This window comes from Electrona antarctica (assembly GCF_951216825.1).
Source record: "Electrona antarctica genome assembly, chromosome: 23".
Classification (NCBI taxonomy): domain Eukaryota; kingdom Metazoa; phylum Chordata; class Actinopteri; order Myctophiformes; family Myctophidae; genus Electrona; species Electrona antarctica.
This window is the reverse complement of record NC_136804.1, coordinates 6,066,701-6,087,850: the sequence shown is the minus strand read 5'-3', so window position 1 is coordinate 6,087,850 and position 21,150 is coordinate 6,066,701. Positions and strand designations below refer to the sequence as shown.

Here is a 21,150-nt window from a genome sequence, read left to right as displayed (position 1 = left end):
GAGACAAATGTAATGTGCTCTCCCAATAAGGGCTGGCCACTGGGGGGCAGTGTTTCACCAATGCTCCTATAGTGCCGGATTGTGTTTCAACAAAGGACATTAATAATACCATCTTCATTCTAATGTCAGTAAGTTTAAGACAGCTTTGAAGACACCCTGGAGCCAAAACTGAGTGACAATAGGAAATATCACTCGTTTAACGGAAAGACGGTTACTTTTCAAAACATGAATTTAATTTGAAAACAGACAGCGCACGCACGCACGCGCGCACGTGCGTGCACGCACGCACGCACGCACGCACGCACGCACGCACGCACGCACGCACGCACGCACGCACACACACACACACACATTAGTAGAATGTGGGAAGATAATTTGCATGTTTTGCATGTTTGCTCAACAAACATGATCGTAGGATGAAAAACAGCAATCCAAATTATACTGTACATCAAATTCATTATTCATCATCAAAATGCATTATACATTATAACCAAATTAGATTTTTTTTTTTTTTTATGTTTTTTTTTTGTGGCTTTCGCCTTTATTTTATATTTTTTATGAAGGGACAGACAGTAGGCTGACAGGAAATGGGGGAGAGAGATGGGGGGGGAAGACATGCAGTAAAGGCCGTCGGGATCGGGAGTCGAACCCGCGGCACACTGCCAGACTGGATTACACTGACACTGGATTACAGACTGGAGACATTTGGGGGGCTCCTCGACACGAAAGCCCCCCCCCCCCCCCCCCCACCCCCCGGGCTCCACTTTCTTTTTGCGTACCTCGTTGAAGTCGGCGTCCCGCGTGGCCGTGAGGTCGAAGCCGGCCTGCCGGCTCTCGTAGCGCAGCACGCGGGTCAGCAGCTGGGCGGCCGTCTTCACGTCGTCGCCGTGGAAGCGCCGCGTGTGGTCGGTGGCGTTGTGGAGCTGCCGCACGATGGCCTTGGAGCGCTCGCCGTTCATGCTGGAGGCGTTGCGCTGGAGCTCCTCGTTCTGGAACCGAAAGCAAAAGTAAAGCCTCACTATACGGACAATGTTTGACCTAACGCAGGGGTTTTCAACAGGTGGTCCGTGGAGGTATTCCATGACCATACATTTAGTGATGTAGGATTTCCACTAGTTGAGAAAACATGAACTGAATGCCCTGGTGACCTATGATGACCGTCCATGTGGTAATTTACTGACAAGTTGGAGGTCAAGAAATTCAACAGAAAAAGGAAGTTAGAATCTCAAGAGGGGGAAGTGCACCGGATTGCATGGTTGAGCCATTATTATTAGGACATTATTAGTAGTCAATCTACCATTGGTTGAGAAACAGTGGGATAGTATACACATTGGATGCATAGCAAGTGATACAAAAGCACTACTCTTAGCCCATATCCCCTCCCAACACAACAGTGATCCCAAGGTTGATTCTAAGTCAGGGTGGTGGTCCCCCATTCACAATCAGTTGAAAACCCGGGTGACCGTGAGGAAGGGAAATAAAACTGAAGCCAAACATTTTAACCCATTAAAATGTTTTAACCCATTAAAACCAGCTTTTTGTGTTGGCTATTCCAAAATAGCAGATGTACAAGCTCACAGCACGTCACTTCGTGACACACTGCGAGCTTGTACATCTGCTATTTTTTTTGACATTTTAGAAAAATGTGTGAAAACTGCTGATTTAGAAGGCATTTGTACTAATTGAGGCCCATACTATCACATTTGTATAGTATCGGCCTCAGGTCTTAAGAGGCAATCCTCCTTTGCCCGGGGAGAGATATTAGGCTGTTTAGTCTTCAGTTCAGGCAGAAGCTCTGAGCCATTCTGCTACGCTTGTTCAACCGACAATGGATGTGATCATAATGTGCTGCCAAATTACACTGCAGTGCACATGCATGCACAGTCTAATGAAGCATATACTGTGTACTCAACGGATTTAATAAAAAGGACCAGAAGTGATTAACACTGTGAACTCCCCAGTGTAAGGCTCGAATCAATGTCAGGGGAAAGAAATAAAGTATGCCAATAGATCAATGGTGCTCAACCTTTTCCGGCTGTGACCCCCAAAATAATCATGTTTAAACCATTTTGACCTTGGACGATTCTACAAATGCCTTCTAAATCCTGACAGTTTTCTGAAAACCCCATGTTTCTATGTCAGTCATTCTCAAACATTTTCATGTCAAGGATCCCCAAGATTATATGTAATTGGCTGCCGACCCCCATCTGAAAATATTTTGTTCCAGGGACCCCCCCAGAAGCAAAGATTTGAGTTAAAAACGTTGGCTCTGAAAGACTATTTTCACGATTTTTCAAAAATAGCAGACCTACAAGCTCGTGAGCTTGTAGATCAGAACCAACTGGGGGGGTCCCTCCCGATAACCTGACTCCGACCAGCTGGTGGCAGCAGTGAGTTCCTCCTCCTGCTCCCGTCTGGTCCCTCTCGGGCAGAGACAATGTACTCCGGACCATTTCTGATATGCGGCCGTATATGCGGCCGCTAGAGACGGGATCAACGCGATACTGATGGCGTATTGAAGCGCTGCCACAGTGCAAATGTAAACACAACCTAACAAGACTATACAACTCCAAATTATTATGGAGATATCATCATTTTTGTCCCGCTGCTTCCGGGTTTATCGTTTCTGCTTGAGAGAGAGCCCAGATCCAGGCAGGAGGAGGGGAACTTGTGAACTCAATACTTGCCGCAATCTGGCGGAGTCGGGGTTACCCTCCCGACCCCACAGGCTGAGAACCACCTGCAATAGCTGACTAGTGCTTAAGTCTGAACCCTGTGCAACCATGGTATCATGGTGAGTTTGAACTGGATCAGTGCTCGGTGGTGAACGAACCATTTTCTTCAGCTGAGAGAAGGTGACGGTGGTGCAGTTGAACATCTCGGGAGGCAGCCAGCCCTTCTCGTCGCTGCAGTGGCGGATGGCCGTACCTGATGATGACACAACCAAAGGAGCACGTCAGTCCAAGTCCTGGCTTGTGTTTCCACACGCACACTCAAAATGCAAAGTGTTCGTTTGACAATGGACCCATACATCTCAGGATGAAGTTAAGTTGGCTGTAGTATGGTGACATGTTATCTGTCTATGTATCAAATGTCTGTTCGGTTATGTCCGTGCATTGGCATTAAAGCTGCAATCCGTAGGTTTTATGTCCCCCTATAGCTCCAAATGGACAGAGGTACTATAATTGCGAATGTAACGCCTGGGATTCAAAGCAGGGTTTCCGCTTAGAAAGCCAAATATCTACAGTATGGCTCTGTCAAGAAGAGGGAATCCCTGCTTGGCCAGGGGAGAAATTGGGCAGTACTAAAATGACCAAATTCAATGTGCTAAAATGTGCTGTTATGAATAAACGTATTATTATGTCTAATATATACGCCACAAAATGCAGACGTACAAGCTTTCAGTGTGGAAATAAAAAAAGTAAAAGCATAAATACTGCAATATAAGTAGAAGTCTGGAATCCAAATTGTAATTGAGTAAAAGTACAAATTAATTGGTATATCAAAATGTACTTAAAGTACCAAAAGAAAAAGTACTCATTATGGAGAATGACTCATTTCAAGTTTTCAAATGTATAATAAATAATTTGGAAATAGCAGATCTACAAGCTCAAAATGCGTCGCACCGGGACGCATTGTGGGCTTGTAGATCGGCTATTTTCAACTGTTGAGAGCACAATGGCTTGAAGCCAGCGTGTGATGGCATAAATGTACAACCCAAAGTATGTGGAACTTGACGTGAATGGCTTCGGTTGGAGATCTTTACACATGCAAAGCACTTCTTTTCTTCTCAGCCACAGAAGCAGTGATGGTGAAAAAGTAGAGAAAGCACTGGGTAATGTAACCAAATAAATTGGCTAATGGTGTCTGGGGAGACAACAAAGGGGTTGCCGTGGCGATCGCGGTAACTAAGGGGATATAGCCATGGAAGTGAGGGTGGCATAACGGAGAAATACCGGTGTACTTGAGTCTTAACTTCACCTTGAAACTCTCACGCACGCACGCACGCACGCACGCACGCACGCACGCACGCACGCACACTGCATCTGTCTAGTCTATGTCTCTCCGCCTGAAAAGCTGTAGATGATGGTAATGTACAGGCTCCACATAAACTGTTGTAGTTTATGTGCTGGGTATTGCAGTTCATATCCCTGGGAGAGAGCAGCAGTACTCACCAATGGATCCTTTGGGACAGTTCATGGCAGCGGGTCCTCCAAACTTAGTCTTCGGCCACCAGATGCCGGCGTCGAAAGCCTTTGGACAGCCCTCATACACCACTGTGGAAGACATAGACGGAGACACTCAGGGAGGGACAGTAGACGCATGTGTAACACCTGGAATTCACACAGTGGAGTCTGGACTCTACAGTGTTTATTTAACACACAGTGTAAAATATGGGCCGATGGGACCTGTGTATCTGTTACGCCCTCAGAATTACGCTATTTTGCTGGGTACCACACAACTACCACAACAACTACAACTACCACAACAATTGCGTAAACACAAACATCTAAGACAAAAGTGAGGACGCAAATTGTGATTGGCCAGAATGAGATGTATGGTATGATAAACTATCTAATAAATACATAAATAAAAAATCTATGTCAAAGGTCAGTGCCATGCTTTGCCAGTCAGTGCACGCACGCACACGCACACGCACACACACACACACACACACACATGCACACGCACGCACACACACACACACACACACACACACACACACACAGGTCCACGTTAATCCTATACACCAGCTATTACACAACTCGTGATACATAATTCATACTGGCATATCTGGTTTATAAAAGAGAGAGAGAGAGAGAGAGAGAGAGAGAGAGAGAGAGAGAGAGAGAGAGAGAGAGAGAGAGAGAGAGAGAGAGAGAGAGAGAGAGAGAGAGAGAGAGAGAGAGAGAGAGGAGAAAAACAGAAAAGCGGGTTGAGACCTGCAGAACTTTTGGCTGCTTTGGCAGCTCGTCTGCAGCAGCACAGACCCAGGCCAGGCATGTGTCGAAAGGCTCCATAATTCCACGTGGATTAAATTAACTCTATCAGCACCGTGCGCACGCTCACATCCTGAGCATGTACAGTACTATTTCATTTCATTTTCATTTATTTATTTATTTCGAACATATTAAAACATAAAAGAACAGGCAATGGAAATAAAGGAAGAACTAGATTTAAAAATAATAATAAAACAAGAAATAAAACAAGGTATATCTAATATCCTTATAATTTATGTTCGAAAAAGGGATAGGAAGAAGTTTAGTTAAAAACGTATCGGGTCCTACCCCTTCTTTGTGTATCAAAAAATAACATAAAATAAATAGTCAAGCATATACTGTATACAAGATAGTTGTGCATGTGCCTGTATAGGGGTCCATTTGGTTCCATTTGTTGGTTCCATTTGTTGATTATTTAACCCGTTCTGGGTGGGAACCCCTTTTGGTGTTTTAAAGCATTATGTTATGCTTTAGCTATTGAAAAATAGCCGATCTACAAGCTCATAGTGCGGCACTCTGTGCCGCACTATGAGCTTGTAGATCTGCTATTTTTTTTAAATATCGTAAAAATGTGGTGCAAATATTTGAATATATATTCTTTCAGAGCGAACGTTTTTTTTCAAATATTTGCTTCTGGGGGAGGGTCCCTGGAACAACATATTTTCAGATGGGGGGGGGGGGGGGGGGGTCCTTGACATGAAAATGTTTGAGCACCACTGACATAGAAACATGTTTTTTTCTGAAAACTGTCAGGATTTAGAAGTCTAAATGGCTTCATAATAATCATATTATAAGTTGAGTTTTCCTGTTTGTGATTTGCGATCTCAGAGTCGGTGTATGATTCTCTGAGGAAACTGGTTCCTAATGCACTTCCTAACTTCCTTCCTTCCTTTCCTTTGTCAATATTTCCCCATGCTTCCTTCATTCTTTGTCCCGTTTCCTCGCTTCCTCCCTTCTCTTCCTCGCTTCACCCCTCTCTCTCTTCCATCAACATGTCTTTACTGTATGTTGTTCAGAATTTTGGAACAGAACTTTATTCCCAATCCATTCCCGACTCAAAAAGTTGTGATGCCATTTAGTGTAGAAAAAACTCTCAAATCTTAATGAATCAAAACATAAACAAAGCGGGGGTGCCATGTCGGTGTGTTATAAGCAGCTTGTTTTTCTGTAAAGTCTCTTGTAAATATTGGAAATTGCCGGTTGCAGGTTTCTTTTGTGTGTGTGTGTGTCGGGGGGGGGGGGGGGGGGGGGGGGGCTCGTTTCCAAAGTGTAGCTACTTTTTTGGGCTTTCTTCCTGGAGTTGTCTTAAACTTTCTCTCTGTAAATCTGGCATGGGTTGGGGGTCCTTCGATAGGGGGCGACATACCAATGTGAGAAAAAAAAGGTTTCTCCGCTCATACAAATTCCAAACACGTTTTCCAACTCTCATGTCCTCATAATAGATGGACAAACGTTTGCTTTTTGTTCCGCTTTGGTCCATTCACATACTACTGTACAGTCGGTGCCAAGTTATCCCGCTAGCCAGACTGCCTCTTCTGCTCGACCGGAGGGCAACAAAGACACAGTTAGCTGGGCTACAACACCAGCAGATGCGAGACTCGACGCCATTTTGTCTTCAGTTGACGACATATTCACCTTTGAGTCACCCTGCGTGTGTGGCATGATCCCAGCTCATTCAAAATAGATCCGGATTATAGCCTGGTTAATTTCACTCTGAAAGTGTGACAATTGACCCTTAAAATACTGGACCAATACTTTACCTCCAGTACTACTTTTCAAATGTATACTTATGTAATATTACTTTCTCCCAATATAGCATAATGCACCTTTTTATTTTATTTAAATTCTTTCTTCTTTTTTTCTTCTTGCTATGCTCAACCATTCCAATGTACCGTACTCTTTTTGCAATCAAATTCTAACAAGAAATTGTGACAAGACAACACTGGATCCTTACAGGTCTGCGACTCTGAGAGAGTACAAATGGAACCAAATAGACCCTTACCGGTCTGTAACTCTGAGAGAGTACAAATGGAACCAAATAGACCCTTAAAGGTCTGTGACTCTGAGTGTACAAATGGAACCAAATGGATCCTTACAGGTCTGTGACTCTGAGAGTACAAATGGAACCAAATGGACCCTTACAGGTCTGTAACTCTGAGAGTGTACAAATGGAACCAAATGGATCCTTACAGGTCTGTGACTCTGAGAGAGTACAAATGGAACCAAATGGATCCTTACAGGTCTGTGACTCTGAGAGAGTACAAATGGAACCAAATGGATCCTTACAGGTCTGTGACTCTGAGAGTGTACAAATGGAACCAAATGGATCCTTACAGGTCTGTGACTCTGAGAGTGTACAAATGGAACCAAATGGACCCTTATGGGTCTGTCATTCTGAGAGTGTACAAATGGAACCAAATGGACCCTTGCAGGTCTGTAACTCTGAGAGTGTACAAATGGAACCAAATGGACCCTTGCAGGTCTGTAACTCTGAGAGTGTACAAATGGAACAAAATGGACCCTTACAGATCTGAAATTCTGAGTGTACAAATTGAACCAAATAGACCCTTACCGGTCTGTAACTCTGAGAGTGTACAAATGGAACCAAATGGACCCTTGCAGGTCTGTAACTCTGAGAGTGTACAAATGGAACCAAATGGACCCTTGCAGGTCTGTAACTCTGAGAGTGTACAAATGGAACCAAATAGACCCTTACCGGTCTGTAACTCTGAGAGTGTACAAATGGAACCAAATGGACCCTTGCAGGTCTGTAACTCTGAGAGTGTACAAATGGAACCAAATAGACCCTTACAGGTCTGTAACTCTGAGAGTGTACAAATGGAACCAAATGGACCCTTGCAGGTCTGTAACTCTGAGAGTGTACAAATTGAACCTTACAGGTCTGTAAACTCTGAGAGTGTTAAGATGGGTCCATTTGGGTTCTTGAAATAAATGAAAAGAAGCTCGAAACCCCGCTGCATTCTGTTGTTCATTTTCTAAATGATTTCGAACGAAAACAAAAGAGGAATCCACTCACCCTCGCAGCCCGTGGCCGTGACCTCGGCGAAGGGGTTGTCGCAGCGGTTACACTGGCGCCCTATGACCCCGCCCTTGCAGGGGCACTGTCCCGTGTGGGGGTCGCAGGTTCGAGACTCAGAACCCAGCGGGAAACACTCGCAGGGATGGCAGGTGTCGTCACCCTCTGGACGGTAATAGTTATCCTGCGGAGAGGACGAAGGCCCAGAGGAGGACGAATATGGAGGGAGAGAGAGAGAGGTTGTGTCATGAGAGGAAGAAGGCCCAGAGGAGGACGAATATTATGGAGGGAGAGAGAGAGGTTGTGTCATGAGAGGAAAGAAGACAGACATTAGGGCAATAGTCATAATAATAAGTACAGAAGCAATACGGAAGAGATTATTATTATTATTCCTTTTCTGGTCAAAAGAGACACTACTGTATATGCTCATGGTGCATTTATATAGCGCCTTTATCCAAGGCGCTTTACATAGATTGTGCGTTACATTCACCCATTCACACACATTCATTCATACACCGATGGCGGCGGAAACCATGCAAGGCACCAACCAGCACATCAGGAGCAATTAGGGGTTCAATGTCTTGCTCAAGGACACTTCAACAATGACTCTGGGGGAGCCCGGGTTCGAACTAGCAACCTTGCGGTTGCCATCCAGCCACTCTACCCCTGAGCCACCGCCGCCACAGCAGCCATGCATCGGTACCGGTAGGCATTTTTGTCAATAAAGAAAACGTCAACCAAATTAATAAACCACTTTTTAACGGTCTCAAGAATCACCAGTGAAAAGAAATACTGCAAGATCCTTCATTTAACTTTACAAATAAAGTTACAAATTGATAAATTAACACAGGGGATTTTTATAGTACACTAAATCAAGATTATGATCACAGAAAATCATCACTTCATGGAGCGATGCCCTGCGAGTGTGTTGTTTTTGTACGTTCACTTCACACTTTGTTCGCTGGATGCTGTCGACCTCAGCGTTGATAATAAGATAAGATAAGATAACACTGAGAGGTATAACTCCAACACTCACAAAGTATACAACGGGAAGCTCTGGTACTCTCAGAGTCAAATAAACAACCCAGCATTTTACTACAGCACACCCTCTGCCAGGAACAAACGCCTGTTTTGTTTGGTAATTATAGTTTAAGGTTTGGGACCGTGTGTGTGTGTGTGTGTGGCCGGCAGAACGGCCGGATGGGAAAACCGTGAGGTTCCCAGTTCGATTCCGGGCTCTCCCAGAGTCAGTGTCCAAGTGTTCTTGAGAAAGACTCTGAACCCCTAATTGCTCCCGGTGTGCAGGTTGGTTAACCTGACTCCGCCAGATGGGGCAGCAGAGAGTACACTGGGTTCCCCCCTCCTGCTCCCATCTGGGAACTCTCAGGCAGACTTTATGCCCACCCACAAAACGGCCTGGCCAATCAGCGGCAGCTAGAGGCGGGATCAAGGCATACACAGTGCTGCCTGCATGTTTTCCTCCGCCATCGGGGTGTGTGTGAATGGGTGAATGTAATAATGAATTGCATTTTTATAGCGCTTTTCCAAGTGCTCAAAGCACTTTACAATGGTTCATTCATTCATTCATACTGTATATTGGGAGGTGAAGCGGCGAACAGTCGACGCCAGCGTCCTCACTTCCCACATTCACACACCAATGGTGGCAATGCTCACACCGACCGACTCATTGGAGGCAACGTGGGGTTCAGTTGTCTTGCCCAAGGACACTTCAACATGTGGACAGGAGGAGCCGGGATTCGAACCGCCGACCCTGGGGTCACTGGACGACCTGCTCTACCTCCTGATCAGCCACAGCCGCCCATTACATTTGATTGTGTAATGCACAATTAAATGTAAAGCGCTTTGTAGCATCCTCTGTGAAGGCCTCCTCAACCACCGGGGGAGACACACAGTCCCATTCTCAGTGTGAGACTGGACGGTAAACGGTGCATTTATATAGCGCTTTTTATCCAGCACATGGAGTCAGAATGTTACCTTGCAGCGACACTCTCCGTTGGTCTTGTTGCAGTCGGGGTGGAAGCCCTTGTTGACGTCACAGTTACAGGGACCACACATTGGGTTCCCCCACCAGCCTCGGGGACACGGCCTCTCCACCCTGATGACACACACACACACACACACCACCACATTTAATAAAAATAAGACCATTTCTAATGTACATTTTCACAAATCTTCACAAAAGTGCTACAGGGTTTAAAAAACTATGGCATAAAAACAAACAACAACATGATACCTAACTAGGGATACAAATGAAACAAAGTGAATTTAAAAACTAGGTAAAATCAGGACATAAGAGGGAAAAAAGGCTCAGGAATCACAAAGAAAAAAGGTAGGTTTTTTGTCCATTTAAAAAAAAAACGTCAGCGGACTGTGGTAATCTCAGGTGGGAAGCCCGGACGCACAAGGTGCAGATCATGGTCTTGTGGGGGAAGGAGAAGGTCGAATTATCAAGATGTATTATTAACAAGAGCTACAAAGTGTAAATGGCATGATTCACATTCCATTCTCCATCTTTTTCGTGTCATGGACAATACAACGCAAATGAACATGCTTTTGGCACAACATTTCCTCTTTGTGGTTTCAGCGTCACTGCACCGCCAGATAAATTGGGGATGGACTCATCTCCTCCGGTGTGTTCATTGTGTTACCTGCTCGTTTTGCTAAGGCGGGTACATCAACAACAACAACAGCCCTACAGATTGCAGCGGAGTATCTGGCACGTTTCCTCTCACTATCTATCAATCTAAAATACACTTCCTCCACACGTTTAACACTGTGTGATGGTGACTCACTCAACACGCATGCACACACCCGCACGGCGCACGCACACACTCATGCTTGTATTACTATACTCATGCAGACATCAAACGTTTACGACAGCACATTTGTGAATTTGTACCTTTTCGTGTACCATTTACTTTTAAAGTGAACATGGAAGGTCCATTTCTCTTGTGAGGAACGTGGTCCTCACAATGTGTATTTCTCATGTTTTTGTCATGGAAAAAGTACTGCAAATTGGAATTACTCAAGTAGAGTACAAATACCTCAACATTGAACATAGGTACAGTACTTATTAAATGTACTTAGTTACTTTCCACCACTGTCAAATTCTGTTTGGCCCTCACAAGTATAGTCACGCACGCACGCACGCACGCACGCACGCACGCACGCACGCACGCACGCACGCACGCACGCACGCACGCACGCACGCACGCACGCACCCACACACCCACACAGAGCATGGGGGCCTTGAAGACTAAACATCTTTGGAGGCTCTGCCTGGCGTGACGACGGGGAAAATCCTGCATCCTGCCTCCCGACAGGAAGTTATGCGTGACACAGGGAGGTCAAAGTTCAGGAGCTAACCACGGAATCAATCGAGGCAGGTTAGGAACTAACACATCACCTCTAAGCATCATGGGAGTGTGGGTGCGTCGTGCGTGTGTGTGTGTGTGTGTGTGTGTGTGTGTGCGTGCGCGTGTCTGTAAAATTAGAGGAATGCACAAGCCCACTTTTCACAACTTTGATCAACATTCTTCCGTTTCATGTCACACATGCACGCACACACACAAACATGCACGCACGCACGCAAGCACGCACACACACACACACACACACACGCACGCTCAGATTTCAGCCTAATAAAGGCTCTCATGGAAGCAGAATGTTGGCAGCCGTACAGTAGTCTGCTAAAAGCCTAATATGACCCAAAGAAGATTAGTGGGAGGTCAGGTACACACACACACACACACACACACACACACACACACACACACACACACACACACACACACACACACACACACACACACACACACACACACACACGCGCACGCACGCACACACCTCCGCTAGTAAAACATACGCGCACATCTGGTTCATATTCACTGACATCTGGTGAGGGGTGCGTTTAAAACATGCCATTTAGGCTGTTTCAGCTTTACAACAAAGAAATCACCTGATGCCATTGAACTAAATGAACTTCTCTGAAAACCTCCAGTCAAACTCCATGTGTTCCAGTGTGTCTTTATAGGACAACTAAAACACTTTACATTTTAGCTTTTAAAAATATCTTGATTCGTGTATATTCTGTGTTTCATCACACACGCACACGCACACACACAAACACACACACACACACACACACACACACACACACACACACACACACACACACACACACACACACACACACACACACACACATTACAGTTTAAAATGACCACTGAGGATGTTACAGTCGCATCGCGTCAAGTACATTTATTTCTAATCCAAAACTGGTAGTGCACATTCAAACCCAGGTGCTGACCACTGACGAAAAATGAGCTTGTAGATCTGCTATTTCCAATAGTCTGGGTTCCCGCGAGACATCAAACGTCTCTTTTGGGTCTCGAGCTAAACCGTTTCGGAGCCACTGTTGGTAAAACAACACAATGTCAAAAGGCAGCATCACCACCACCACCACCACCACCACCGCACCTGTTCTCACAGTACTGTCCATAGAAGCTGCTTCCACATTCACAGGTGTAGCCGTGGGACGAGCTGGGCTTGCGGACGCAGGTGGACACGTGTTCGCAGGGGTTCAGGTCACACGCAGCCACACACTCCTTCCCAAAGAAACCTGGGCACACATGCACAGTGAATGGAGACACGATGCAGACACAATGGAGACACAATGGTGACACAATGGAGACACAATTAACCCATTTAGACCTGGGAACGATTCTACAAATGTCTTCTAAATCCTGACAGTTTTCTGAAAAAGCTATGTTTCTATGTCGTTCTTCGATTTTTCAAAAATAGCAGACCTACAAGCTCGTAGCGCGCCACTCGGTGGCGCGCTACGAGCTTGTAGATCTGCTATTTTTCAATAGCTAAAGCATAACATAATGCTAACACCAAAAGGGGTTCCCGCCCCAAAATGGGTTAAGACACAATGGAGACACACAGGCAAGGTTTGGGTCCAACTGCCCACATACATATATCATCTTCGCCTTATCTTCATATTTTTAACTCGTTCAGATTTGTATCAGCTTGCATTGCTGATCAATGATCAGACTTTCTAGTCTAGCCACGTGGTGGTCTAGTAGTGGCGAGATTTTCATGATTGGCTGGCCTCTACAGCCAATGGGACACTAAGCCCCACGGCCAATGGGACACTGAGCCCCACCCACGGCCAATGGGACACTAAGCCCCACGGCCAATGGGACACTAAGCCCCACGGCCAATGGGACACTAAGCCCCATCCACGGCCAATGGGACACTAAGCCCCACGGCCAATGGGACACTAAGCCCCATGGCCAATGGGACACTGAACCCCACCCACGGCCAATGGGACACTAAGCCCCACGGCCAATGGGAGACTAAGCCGCACGGCCAATGGGACACTAAGCCCCACAGCCAATGGGACACTAAGCCCGCTCTCCTCTCCCTGTCACGGTCTGTGACATGTGTTATGTTTTCTTGTGTGCCCTGTTTTTGGTCTTAGTTATTGTTTTACTTTTCTGTTGTGTTCCTGTGATTTTTGTAGTATTGTTTTGTGCCTTCCTGTGATTAGTCTTGTTTTCCACCTGTGTCCTCTTAAGTCCCCCAGCCAATCCCTGTGTTGATTTGTCAGTTGTTCACCTGTGTCTAGTTGGTCTTTGTCTATTTACATGCCCTTGTGTTTTCAGTTCCTTGTTCGTTCGTAATCGTAAGTCACTGTTTTTAGTATTCAGTATTTTCTCTGTGCTCCTAGTCCTAGCTTGTTTCCTAGTCTCCTCGTGTTCCTGTCTTTGTTCCTGTTCCTCTGTTTTGGAGTTAATAAACTCCCTTGCGTTCGATCTGCCTCGTCCTCTGCCTTTGTCCTGCGCTTGGGTCCAACACGTGCGTGTCTTGAACCGTGACACTCCCCCACCGCACCATGACTAGAGACTGCAAGCGCCACTACAGAAAGCCCCACCAAGGTACAATATGCAAGACAATGGAAGGCAAGCTGATAATATATCAGCATATAATGACTTGAGTCATTTCTTGATATTTGTTTTAGTTTTTTGGTAAATCAACGCCCTACTTGATCATACTACCGCGTCACAGAAAAGCATCATAATATTTATCGTCTGTGTGTGTGTGTGTGTGTGTGTGTGTGTGTGTGTGTGTGTGCGTTGCGTGCGTTACCTGGGTCACACACACAGGTGTGTGTGCTCCAGTCGTCGCTGCAGTGGCTGTTCTCGGGGCAGATGTTGGAGTCACAGGGGTCGGCGAGGTCGCAGCCCTCCTCCACGCGGATCTTCAGCCCCTGAGCCATGTTGACGTTGGCCACGTTGGTGGCCGTCTCGCCCATACGCACACCCTGGACACACGCACGCACGTACACACACGCACACACACACACACACACACACACACACACACACACACACACACACACACACACATACACAGACACAGACACAGACACAGACACACACACACACACACACACACACACACACACACACACGCACACAGACACAGACACAGACACAGACACACACAGACACAGACACAGACACACACACACACACGCACGCACATACACACACACACAGACACACACACACACACACACACACGCACATACACGCACATACACACACAGACACACACACACACACACACACACACACACACACACACACACACACACACAGACACGCACGCACATACACCCACACACACAGACACAGACACACACAGACACACATTTTAACAATTTATTTATGTCCACACAAAGGAAATTGCATACAAGGACATAAATAGTTCAGGTGCAGTAAAGTTACATCCACAAAATCAAGGCATACTGTATGTCCTCAGTCACGATACAAACAAGTCATGTCACTCAGCATTCCAAGGAGGCACAAGGAGTAGTGTTGGCATCCTAAGTTCGAAAAAAACCCTCCAACAACCGGTCCGCAGGCGGGCATGTCCCAGGCCGGACCACCAGAGAAACCCCCTCCAACAACCGGTCCGCGGGTGGGCATGTCCCAGGCCGGACCACCAGAGAAACCCCCTCCAACAACCGGTCCGCGGGCGGGCATGTCCCAGGCCGGAACACCAGAGAAACCCCCTCCAACAAACGGTCCGCGGGCGGGCATGTCCCAGGCCGGACCATCAGAGAAACCCCCTCCAACAACCGGTCCGCGGGCGGGCATGTCCCAGGCCGGACCACCAGAGAAACCCCCTCCAACAAACGGTCCGTGGGCGGGCATGTCCCAGGCCGGACCACCAGAGAAACCCCCTCCAACAACCGGTCCGCGGGCGGGCATGTCCCAGGCCGGAACACCAGAGAAACCCCCTCCAACAAACGGTCCGCAGGCGGGCATGTCCCAGGCCGGACCACCAGAGAAACCCCCTCCAACAACCGGTCCGCAGGCGGGCATGTCCCAGGCCGGACCACCCGAAGAAACAAAGTTCCCAGTCCACTCCTGCATCTCCGCCTCCCGGTTTCATATCTCCTCTCCATGGCGTGGCTGATCCCATGGGCCCAAAATCCACCCACTGTTGTTCCGACAGCGGACGGACACACCGCTAGAAGGACCAGGTCTGACGCCTCTCTTCCCTGTAGCTGTTCACGGGAGGGGGAGGGGCTGTCGGTATACTCCTTTCTTGTATGCAGGCTTGCGATGGTGTTGAAGCACACAGGTGTCCACAGAGGTTGCAATTAAATGCATCTTAAATCTGCACCCACTACCACAACGGTGGTGGTTACAACGGAGCAGTTTAACGTCATGCCGAGGACGCGCACACACACACACACACACACAGTGTGTGACACACACACACTGACCTGTATACAGCCGGTGAAGCCCTTGGTGACATGGTTGTCCTCGCCAGGAAGACCTCCCACATGGAGGGTTTGCAGCTTCAAACCTGGCAACTCATTTCCAATCTCTACTGACTTCTTCTCACACACACACACACGCACACGCACACACACACACACACACACAGTTATTTAATTGACTTCATCGAACCTTCCTTTAAAATCGAATATGTGTGTGCGTGTGTGTGTGTGTGTGTGTGTGTGTGTGTGTGTGTGTGTGTGTGTGTGTGTGTGTGTGTGAGTGCGTGTGTTGGTACCTGGTACATGCCATAGTCCAGGGACACGGAGGCTATGTATTTGATGTCCTTGCCGTCCTTGACGCTGCTCAGCTCCACCAGCAGGTGGTGCCACTCTCCGTCGTTGACCCTGACCTGGGGGAAGGCCAGCGAGGCCACCAGCTGTGACCCCAGGGACACCTCCATGCGCACCTGCTGCTCGCTAACCTGGATGGGGGCGGGAGGGGGACGGCTCATTCACAACTATAAAGTGCGTTCAAACCTGAAGATATATATGTTTGTTTCCAGTCACTTCAATCGCTTCACTTTGATCGCGCAGTGTTGGTATATAATTTTTTTTATCCCTTCTGTAGCTCTCTTCATCCTCCCTCGAGTGGTGGATCATATTATTTATTATTAAAATATTATTGATATAACAGATATATAAAGGACACAGTAATTTAATTTTGGGAGCGTAACCAAATGGACCCACTCGTTCCATGTTGTACCTCGAAGCACCTAGAGCCGAGTTAGAAAACACCCAAGACCGCTCGATTCAATATAGGCTATTTAACATAATTCCTGCTACTATGTCATTCATGAGCAGCGAAACTGTGTTCCTATGTCTTTGCAAAGGGTTTGTATGTTATTTGTCCACCGTTGCCGAGTCCCCAGCGGTCAGTTCAGTCCCAGCGGTCAGTTCAGTCCCAGCGGTCAGTTCAGTCCCAGCGGTCAGTTCAGTCCCAGCGGTCAGTTCAGTCCCAGTGGTCAGTTCAGTCCCAGCGGTCAGTTCAGTCCCAGCGGTCAGTTCAGTGGGAGCTGGATGCCAAAACATTCCCGGGGCTCCGGAAAACAACACGAACGCTGATGGGTGGATTCGGGGTGGACGCGAAGGTCGCTTCAGTTGGATTGGACCCGCTCGAGTGGTTTGCGTCGCCCCGTCTGCTAAAGCATGACATGACGCTAACACCAAAAGGGGTTCCCGCCCAAAATGGGTTAACAACAGCAAGATGACCATGTCCCCAGGCCAGGGCACTGGGTTCCCAAAACAGGGGACACATTTTAGCCTGGGAAAAACACTGCAGTTTGAATGCAGTTATGATGTATCAAGTGCACCTGAAACCAAAACCCATTCATCAGGGAAATGTCACACATTGTGCCTGTGGTTTGTGGATGCTGCATGTGCGTGCGTGTGTGTATGCGACTATGCGTGTGTGTGCGTGTGTGTGTGTGTGTGTGTGTGCCTATGTCTCACCAGGAGGCTGATGGTGGAGGATTCCCCGGCGTTGGCCTGCATCAGGGTCCCAGCGGGCTGCCGGGTACGGAACATGAGGCCCAGGTACCAGGGCACGGCGATGGTGACGTCCGGGTCGCTGAGGGACACCATGGCCCGGCCGTCGTAGTACTGAGGAGAGGGCATCACTGCACGCCACGGAGACAAACAACAGGGCCACGACTGCGTTAGTGCACCGTTTCCCCAAACAGTGGGTCGGGACCCATTTGTGGGTTTTGTGGGTCCCTTCATTTTGTTTTCAATTATTATAATTATTATTATTTCAAAACATTTACAATAAAACATTCCCAAGAAAAGCAACATTTTGTTTTTCAGTAATTATACAGGAAGAAATCAAAGGAAAATCAAAGAAATTCCCCAAATTTGAAAACAACGCAGTGCGAAGCGACACGTTGTAAGCTTGTAGATCGGCTATTTTCACTAGTTTGGGTTCCAGGCAAACGTCTAATTTCTCTTTTGGGTCTCGAGCTAAAACGTTTTGGGAAGCGCTGAGTCAGTGAGACCAATCACTACTACAGACTGCACACCTCCACCCACTACTACAGACTGCACACCTCCACCCACTACTACAGACTGCACACCTCCACCCACTATTACAGACTGCACACCTCCACCCACTACTAAAGACTGCACACCTCCACCCACTACTACAGACTGCACACCTCCACCCACTACTACAGACTGCACACCTCCACCCACTACTAAAGACTGCACACCTCCACCCACTACTACAGACTGCACACCTCCACCCACTACTACAGACTGCACACCTCCACCCACTACTACAGACTGCACACCTCCACCCACTATTACAGACTGCACACCTCCACCCACTACTAAAGACTGCACACCTCCACCCACTACTACAGACTGCACACCTCCACCCACTACTACAGACTGCACACCTCCACCCACTACTAAAGACTGCACACCTCCACCCACTATTACAGACTGCACACCTCCACCCACTACTAAAGACTGCACACCTCCACCCACTACTACAGACTGCACACCTCCACCCACTACTACAGACTGCACACCTCCACCCACTACTACAGACTGCACACCTCCACCCACTACTACAGACTGCACACCTCCACCCTCTACTAAAGACTGCACACCTCCACCCACTACTACAGACTGCACACCTCCACCCACTACTACAGACTGCACACCTCCACCCACTACTACAGACTGCACACCTCCACCCACTACTACAGACTGCACACCTCCTCCACCCACTACTACAGACTGCACACCTCCACCCACTACTACAGACTGCACACCTCCACCCACTACTACAGACTGCACACCTCCACCCACTACTACAGACTGCACACCTCCGCCCACTACTAAAGACTGCACACCTCCACCCACTACTAAAGACTGCACAGCTCCAATCACTACTACAGACTGCACACCTCCACCCACTACTACAGACTGCACAGCTCCAATCACTACTACAGACTGCACACCTCCACCCACGCAACTAGTGCTGTTACAAATTTAAGTTGACGATAAATTGTCACGCGAATAATTGCGATCAATGATTTAATTGTGTTTTTGGCATTGGACATTGGAGCATGTGAATACAAAAGTAAGTTTGGTTTGACTTTTAGGCTTCATAATAAAACATTGCACAGGGCAGATATGACAGATAACTTAATTACAAATACATTACCTATTAAATAATGTTATACTTTCAAAATGTTTTAAACAAAAAGCAGAAATAGCTGATCTACAAGCTTACAACGTGTCACAAAATGACACGTTTAAGCTTGAAAAGCTTTGAAAAGTAGAACAATGTGACTTTGAATCTTTACAACGCTCAAACGGTTTGATCATTCATGCGTGATGTCTTCTTCTCCTGTTTTAATGTGAGAATTATTTACTGTCTCACTGTAAACCTTAAACAAACAGACATGTGAGAGGAGAGGGAGAGAGATTAATACAGAGATTGAGAAAGAGAGAGAGAGAGAGAGAGAGAGAGAGGGAGTGAAAGAGGTGAAAAGAGAAAGAAAGAGTGAAAGAGAGATGGAGCAAAGAAGAAAGAGAGAGATTTGCCTGGATAAGACATGTCATCACTTTCCACTGATCATGCCACACACACACACACACACACACACACACACACACACACACACACACACACACACACACACACACACACACACACACACACACACACACACACACACACACACACACACACACACACACACACACACACCACACACACACACACACACACACACACAATTATGTTCTGCACATCTTTCAGCACAACATTCACACAGTAGGATGTTTCCTGCCATATAATGATCTACACAGCTTGGTCCGCATCTCATGAGGTCCCCCGGGCACATATTTCTGCTCTCACACACACACACACACACACACACACACACACACACACACACACACACACACACACACACACACACGCACACGCACACGCACACACACGCACACGCACAAGCACTGAGCAAGACCTCAAACCGTAATTATCAGTGACTACATCTCAACGCACAGGTCCACCTCATTTACAGAACAACAGAACGTATAAACGTATAAAAGCACAACACATCTGTTACGCAGGACGCCAGCCCAGTGCTGAACCGCTGTGATCCTCACACACAGCGGGAGGCGAGGAGGAAAATAAACAAACCACCTCTCCAATAGCAGATCTACAAGCTTGTAGGTCTGCTATTTTTGAAAAATCGCGCAAATCTTTGAATATATAGTTTTTGGGGTCTTTGACATGAAAAACTTTGAGAACGACTGACAGAAACATGTTTTTTTTCTGTCAGGATTTAGAAGACATTTGTAGAATCGTCCTCAGGTCAAAATGGGTTAGCCACACTGGGGAAAGAAAACCCTAGTGAAAGCACGAACATATCAGATTTACCAGTACAGCACCTCTTCCCGGCGAGGAGATTTGGGCCCTTATTATTATTATCTACAAGCTCACAACGTGTCCACGTAGATCGGCGATTTGAAGTATTTGAAAATGTTTTTCAAATTAGTAAAAAAAAAAAAAATGGATAAGGGATGAGGCACGAACTAGCCGTGGGTGACTAACAAATATACATAGGGATTAAGTACATGATTGTAGAGTTTCGATACATGAAATGTGCAGGCAATGATTGTGTCCCGTGTGAATGTGTGCCGAATTTTGAGTGGCGGCAATTTTGTTTCATGCCTGCTTATGGGCTACGACATTTGCAGGCAAAGCCGTTGTGGAAAACAAGTGAGAACAACCTGCCGGCAGCACCATGATGTTGCTTGCATATTCCGCAACCCTGTGATAATAAATGATGATCATCATATGACATGAATATTCTGCCTGAAGTTTGGCCAGCCTGCAGGTGGATGGATGCTATATTGATAATTTTCATCAGCAATGAATGCCCATAGTCTTGCGTGCTACATGTCATATCTCACATGAAGAACTGTACTTGACTATTCCGCCGAGAATGAGAACGGTACACATACCACGGCGTAAACTGCACAGGAAAATAAGGCGTGTGAGAACTTCTCTTCTCCTGCATGTGCCGGAAACTTAAAGTAGTTAAAAAATGTCTGAACATAGCTTATGTTCAGTCTCACATATAGTGTTTCTTATTGTGTTTGTTAACGTCGTTCACTTTGAGCTTCATTTAAGTCGTTCAAAAATAATTCAGTTTGTATTTTAGATGTCGTTTTAATTAAATCGACACGTTGCATTTGGGTCATTTGAA

At 46.8% G+C, this 21,150-nt stretch overlaps 1 protein-coding gene across 1 annotated transcript in view; it reads right to left on the bottom strand.

Moving 5' to 3' along the window:
- Window positions 1-21,150, bottom strand: part of celsr1a (cadherin EGF LAG seven-pass G-type receptor 1a) — a gene marked incomplete at its 5' end in the record, with an annotated part of 145,363 nt that overhangs the window by 29,694 nt on the left and 94,519 nt on the right. The window contains 10 exons of the mRNA XM_079494179.1: window positions 780-989; window positions 2,834-2,928; window positions 4,176-4,277; window positions 8,038-8,221; window positions 10,033-10,153; window positions 12,538-12,679; window positions 14,215-14,389; window positions 15,866-15,979; window positions 16,159-16,344; window positions 17,372-17,538. Coding sequence (XP_079350305.1) covers window positions 780-989; window positions 2,834-2,928; window positions 4,176-4,277; window positions 8,038-8,221; window positions 10,033-10,153; window positions 12,538-12,679; window positions 14,215-14,389; window positions 15,866-15,979; window positions 16,159-16,344; window positions 17,372-17,538 — 1,496 coding nt within the window. The remainder of the gene's footprint in view (window positions 1-779; window positions 990-2,833; window positions 2,929-4,175; window positions 4,278-8,037; window positions 8,222-10,032; window positions 10,154-12,537; window positions 12,680-14,214; window positions 14,390-15,865; window positions 15,980-16,158; window positions 16,345-17,371; window positions 17,539-21,150) is intronic.